The 6,173-nt window shown below is 56.9% G+C and overlaps 1 protein-coding gene across 1 annotated transcript in view; it reads right to left on the bottom strand.

Annotated features, from left to right (window-relative positions):
* Window positions 1–72: 72 nt before the first annotated feature.
* The window catches only part of LOC104992782 (trinucleotide repeat-containing gene 18 protein-like), a 15,270-nt gene continuing 9,169 nt past the window's right edge, over window positions 73–6,173 (bottom strand). Inside the window, exons 5-7 of the mRNA XM_010845771.1 lie at window positions 5,790–5,961; window positions 3,959–4,319; window positions 73–833 (exon numbers count right to left, since the gene is read on the bottom strand). Coding sequence (XP_010844073.1) covers window positions 550–833; window positions 3,959–4,319; window positions 5,790–5,961 — 817 coding nt within the window. The 3' untranslated portion in view covers window positions 73–549. The remainder of the gene's footprint in view (window positions 834–3,958; window positions 4,320–5,789; window positions 5,962–6,173) is intronic.

The following is a 6,173-nucleotide window of genomic DNA, read 5'->3' as shown; positions in this document are numbered from 1 at the left end:
GGGGGAACAAATGAGGGAAGCGGCAACCTAATGGTCCAGTCAGGACACAGCAAGAGAGACAAGGCACACGGGTTTAGTTAAAAATGAACTCGGTATGTTTAATAAAGCTTGGTATTACCAAAATTGCGGTACAAACATCAAGTCACACGCCCACACGACAGAATTCCATTTACAAAACGTCCCCTGGGAGGCCTCCGCGGCCATGGCCACGCCAGGAGGACCCACCCAGGCCTGCGGTCCGGGGGCGGGAAGGCGAGGGGAGGGGGCAGGCGGGTGGAGGTGGGAGAAGGGGAGGAAGACTAAAAACAGTCCATATAAAAGCTCCAAAAGAGCCAGCCAATGGTATTATCACAATGATACAGGTACAAATAAAAACAAAAATTAAAGGACCCAGGCTGATACAGCAGGCTACGCTGCCAAGAACTGGACGGCCGCCCTGGCCGGGCCATCCCGGCGGCTCCCGGCCGCCCTCCCTGCGCTCGCGCTCCGCTCTCGCTCTCGCACTCACTCGCTCGATAGGAAACACGGAAGGTTATTTTGTGTTTGGAGCTAGTAACCTTGGTCAAACGAGTCCTCCGAGGAATCGCTGAAGGAGGAACGGGGCTCGACCTCTTGAAGCAGCAAACAAAACGGCTGCTTCCTGCCGGCGGCCGGCTTGGGCTTCAGAGTCCGGGCGCCTGCCAGGCCCCTCCTGGTCAGCTTGGGGCCACCGGCTGGCTTGCTATTCTTCGCCACCATGCCGCACAAGAGGGAAGGTGTCAGTTTGGAGCTGGAGGGGCCCTGGGCAGCCCACTCGTCCTTCAGGAATTCCTCCTCTTCCTCTGAATCCGTATCTGCAGTCAAAGTAGTTTTTAATAAAGATAAGTCACAGAGCCAGGGAAGGAAGGGGCTAGGGTCTCTTCCATCAGCCTCGGCACCTTTGAGGACACTCTGCCACGCGCCAGAACCGAGGTCCAAACGCCCACCGGCCGTGGACCCGGCAGAGTTCCACCACCTGGCGCGCTCTTCCCCATCTGGGCCTCATCTCTCACCTGGGAGGCCTCTGAGCCGCAGGCCCCACACAACCCATCTTGCATGGTTTGCACCCAGGCCCTGGCGGGCCGCCGCTGCCAGCACCGCCCACCACACGGCCACAGGGCGAACAGTCTTTCCCGGCCCGGCAGGAGGTGGAAGCCCCACTCTCAGGAAGGTCTCTGCCGAGTCCAGTCCACCCCACAGGACTGCAGCCAGCCCACGGGCTCCTCGTGGGGAGGGAAGCAGCCTAAGAAGGGAAGGACTCAGGTAAAGCCCCTCTTTCCCAAAACACCAGCTCGCAGTGGTATTCGGGGCAAGCGTGTAAAGACTCACAACCCAGCTTCCTGCTCGGCAGTCCGCACAGCGGCATCTGACGAATGACACTGCGGCTCCCAGCCCTACCCCGTTTCTTTTCCTATCTGAGGGGGGGGACCAGCATGCTGGTTCTGGCCTCCCACACGTCTCCAGCCTTGGAGCTGCTTGAGGCTTTGGGGAGGGAGCTGTCAAGTGGGCACAGCTCTGGCCCCTTCCAATCCCTCCCCAGGCAGACTCACACCACTTTGGTCTGTTCTACACGCGAGGCTGGTGAGCGAGATTCCATAGGACGGAAAGGCTCTGCAGCCAAAGGCTGTAATCCCTTCATCTCGTCAAATCCGTCCCAAAGACGTTAACCAACACAGCTGCCCTCCCCAAGTCCAAGAGAAGGAGGGAGAGAGAGTGTGTGTGTGTGTGTGTGCACGTGTGCGCACGCGCATATGCTGGGGGGCAGGGGTTCTCTGGCTGCCTCCTCCAACATCTGTGCTTTCCACTCAACACCCAACTGCAGGGTAGTCTGGCAACTCTGGGTGGGACGAGGACACGCCTCTGCCTGTCCCATAGCCACAGCTCTCCCTCCTGTGTGCTTCATCCTGTCCTTCTTGAAGCCACTTGCCAAGCTGGACAAGTCCGTGCGTGACAAGGACCAACTTGGCTTCCCACCAGAACCCAAGCAAGCCACCGGATCCCTACAACCCACAGTGAAAATGCAGGAGGGCGACGTTCTCTCCTCCTGATACAGCATCTCAAGGCTAGGAAACACCTCAACTTCTTCATGACCCTGCATGCAGGCATTTACAGGGAAGACAAAAAGACTAATGTGAAAAATAGAAGAGATGCACTCTCTCCACAGCCAGCCACTCTCTCCACTCTCACATCATAGCCACCAGCTAACTGCAGACAGGCCTTTTGACCAACCTGTGGCAGCATTAACCCACTTCTCTCAACTGAACAGTGCAGTTTTAGACAAGAGCGCAAAAGATGAGCAATCTGAACACTGCTTTGCGTGCCTACACACATCTGCCGCAGTGGACTTGGCAGCTTAGAGCCCCCCTCCCCCCTGCAAAGACCTCAGCTTCTCTCTGGACTCTAGCCTGAACCCCACCTCATCCCCCTGTAAGAGGCGGGAGAGCAGAGGATCCTTCCAACACCAGCCAGGCCACATCCACTGAAAGATCAAAGGAAAAGCAATCCCTGCTCTCTCTGTGATATTCCAGAACAAGCAAAGGAAAGCCCTTCCCTTCTCCTTCGGAACTACAAGTCTCTAGAACTGGCACGAGGCAGCCAGGGGCCTGGGCAGTGCCGCTCAGCTCACACCCATCTGAATCTGAGGTGTTTCGGCCACTGATCCCACCCAGGGGACATAAGACACAAAAGTAGATCCTCGCCCCCCCCACCCATGAGCATCAAGGCTGGAGACCCAGGACAACCAAAACCAGGAACGTTAAAATCCAAAGACACCAGCAGCAGCTTCATCTCACGCCAGATGCCTTCTCCCAGCTGTTCACCCACCCAGCCAGCTCACTTAGGGCTCTGGACAGCACTCGGGGGGCAGGCCATGGTATCTTAACTCTATAGAGACTTTCTTTCCTTAAGAACACACACCATTTCTTGCCCTTAACAGTCATCACCCTCGCCCCCGACCCCATGAAGTAGACAGAGCTGATGAAAGGCCCAGTCATACAGACGCACGCAGTCACTAAGGAGAAAGCTTTCTACCCAAGTCGCAGCCTCGGGTCCCCCTCGAAGAAACCCGCGGACAGATGCCTGGAGGCAAACAGCCCCTCCCCGGCCTTGCTGCGGCGATCAGAGCCCTGGGCAGCCATCCTGGCATCACACGTTCCGCCCAGGTACTTACCGAGCACCTATTAGGTGCCAAGCGGCGGGCTCTGGGCCAGCGGAAGGGTGTCGGGGGTGGGGGTGAGGACAAGGCCGTCCGGGCTCCGGAAGCCCACGCTCCCCCAGTTCCCAGACAAGCGCGAGGCCGCAGGCTCCGCGTACACTCGGTCCCTCAATGCCACAGCTGCTACGTTTCAGGGGCCCGAAAGCCGCATGTGGCTGCAAATAGGCAGCGCCCATCGTGACGGGCCATCCCGCGCCGCTCAATCTGACGGGCTGGGCCCTGCCTCAGCATCTATCCTCGGAAACAAACCGGGTAACCACGTGGAGGGCCGTCGCAAAGACAAGAAAGGCCGCCCTGGTGTGTGCTCCATAGACGCCTTCCTCACTAACACTGAGCTGGAGGACTGGCAGCCGCCTGAGGGCGGGAGCGACCCGGTCAGCTCTATGGTTTTCACGAGCGACCGCTCTAGGCTGAGCAACCGCCAACTCTGTAGCACAAGGCCTCCACACCGATGGCCTTAGCGCGGACCAACGGAAGGCGGGTACGGGAGGGCTGGTGGACTTCCGCTCCCACCCGCCCGCCAATCACGAGTACCCACCAATCACAGGTGGCCGCCCAAACAACAGTGCCCATTCATCACAACCACCTCCGTTTCCGGCCTGGTACCGGCGCCAAAGCGGAAAAAGAGACCATCACCAGAGGCCATGGAGCTTTCGAGGCCAAAAGAGGAAGAAAGGAAGGAAAGGGAGGAAGAACAGCCCTGAGGCGGCGCGGCCCACTACTTACTGTAGGAGTAACTGCTCACTTCCGAGGCGAAGGGGGAGTGGGTCGACTTGGGCTGGCCTCTGGCCTTGAACCCCACCTCCATCTTCCTGGCTTTGGCGGCCCTTTTGTGTTTACCTTCTCGCGAGGCTTTCAGAGACAGGCTGAGGCCTTTGGCCAGCGCCTTCCTGTCCTTGCCCAGCAGGCTGTCGTAGGGCGTCAAGTACCTGCCACAGCCCCCGCTCGCTTTTGATTTTCCCCCAGAACCATCTGAGAACTTGAAGGGCGACTTCAACTTGTCCTGCTTTGTGAGGGAGAGGGCTTTGTCTAGCTTGCTTGCCAACTGCTCCTGGTCGCTAGCCATCTTCTTCTTCTTAATCTTTAGCTGGAAAGGGAAGTTGGGAAGTCGTGGGGTTAAGACATTTGACACCCACAGTGGGTCTCAGCACATGAGCTCAGACGAACCCGGGCTCCTCCTCCCTGCCTCCGTGGCTTTCTAACATGTTGCTGAATTCCTCTTAGCCTCAGTTCCTCTACCCTGTAAAATGGGGGTGATTACGCACAGGCAGCACTGGGCTGTGCTGCAGATGAACTGAGAAAAGGCACCTGAAGCACTTATTAAAGAGCTCTTACTGTGGTTACAGTTCTCTTCGCCACTGGCTGGCTGTGCTGTGCTTCCTAGTGGGGAGTGCCTAAAACAGTGCTGCCAGGGAGCCAAGGGGGAGAAGGTAGCTGGATTAAGGGAGGAGGGATGAACCTGAAGATGGAAAACCCAGTTCACAGCACAGCTGATCTGCTTATCTCAGCTGCCTAAAGCAGGGGATGAAGATGGCCTCCCAGCCTAAACCAGGCCATCCAGCTAAATGGGCTGAAGCTGCCAAGAAAATGCCTTGAGTGTGCCTTGGACGCCTGAAGCAGAAAGAATGATTAGAGATTTCACAGATAAATTCCTGCTTGCGCGTCTCCCATCAGCTGGAGTCATTTGCTGTTGAAACATGCAGCTTCAATGGCCCTCAGTTGAACATCTCATTGCTATTTTCTCTCTAATCAGGTAACATTTCATAAGGAGAGAAAAAGTTGGGATAGTGTCAATTAGACAACAAGAGTGCCCTTCACGGTTTGAGAGTACAAAGGATGCTGACGTACAAACTACAAACTGGCTCTCTTCCCCTCCCCACGGACCCACTCTCCCCTATGTAGGTCCTTCTCTCTGACGCCCGAGTCAACCGTAACAGCCCCCTCCCACAGGGTTTTTCTGGGAGGGACAACAAGGTATGTTAGTATTCAGTGATGAGGGCCTTCAAGTGGGTGATTTCAATGCTCTGCAGAAACAAGAAAATTCAAGGCGTTGGCGCTCGCCCCTTTACCTCAGGAGAGTTCCCAGAGGAAATTACAATGGCATCAAGCCCTTGTTTCTTCAAACTCCAGAATGGTGAAGCCGCTCATTAAATAATTATACCGTGAAACAACTGAGTAATTGCACTATCGGGTTAGGAACTCGCAGTCTCTCCTCTGCGCTTCAGCAGAGGGTCACGGAGCGCACACAGAGGACGAGCTTTCAGCCTCAGCTCCACCTGGGGCTGTGTTACTTCGCCAGCTCTCTGACCTCCCCTGCTCTGCACAATGACCAAGACTGGAGGAGTGGCTCTGGCACTAAGGCAACCACCCCCAACAAAAGCGTTTGCGCCCAGGTTACTATTCCATTTTATCCATAGTGACTCCACAGTTGAGTGTACTCCCAAAGTGTCTGTGCAACAGGGCCAGGAGACCCGCAAAGGGGGTGTGTGAGCCCCGGCAGCCCTGCCAGACCCTCTGCCCCAAGCCAACAGCACACCTGAGAGATGGGGCGACCAACCTGACTCATCAAGTCTGACGAGGTTTCGTGCTCGTCCCAAGGCTGGTTCCTCCCCCGGGCTTTCCCTGCTCCGCCGAGGGCGTCGTGGTCCTCCTCAGGCCCCTTGTGTCTCTTCCTCATCCCCGCTCCCAGCTCGTAGTCGTCTGAGGTCAGCAGGGGCTTGCCGCTCAGCCTGAAACCCAGACATGGAACCGGTCAGCAGCCCGGCCAGGCAGCATGCACGGGCCGGGGGTCCGCCCTCATGGCCCTGAAGGGTGGGCTCTGGATGCTGAAGCACAGACTGACGGCAGACTGACGAGTCTGAAGCACTGTGGTGCCAGGACTCTGGGACACTTGTGAAGGAGGCAGAATGAGCGTTTAATGGGGAAAAAAAGAACTTCTCGA

Source organism: Bison bison, unplaced genomic scaffold (assembly GCF_000754665.1).
Source record: "Bison bison bison isolate TAMUID 2011002044 unplaced genomic scaffold, Bison_UMD1.0 scf7180017864223, whole genome shotgun sequence".
NCBI classification, from domain to species: Eukaryota; Metazoa; Chordata; class Mammalia; order Artiodactyla; family Bovidae; genus Bison; species Bison bison.
This window is presented reverse-complemented; position numbering and strand designations above follow the sequence as displayed.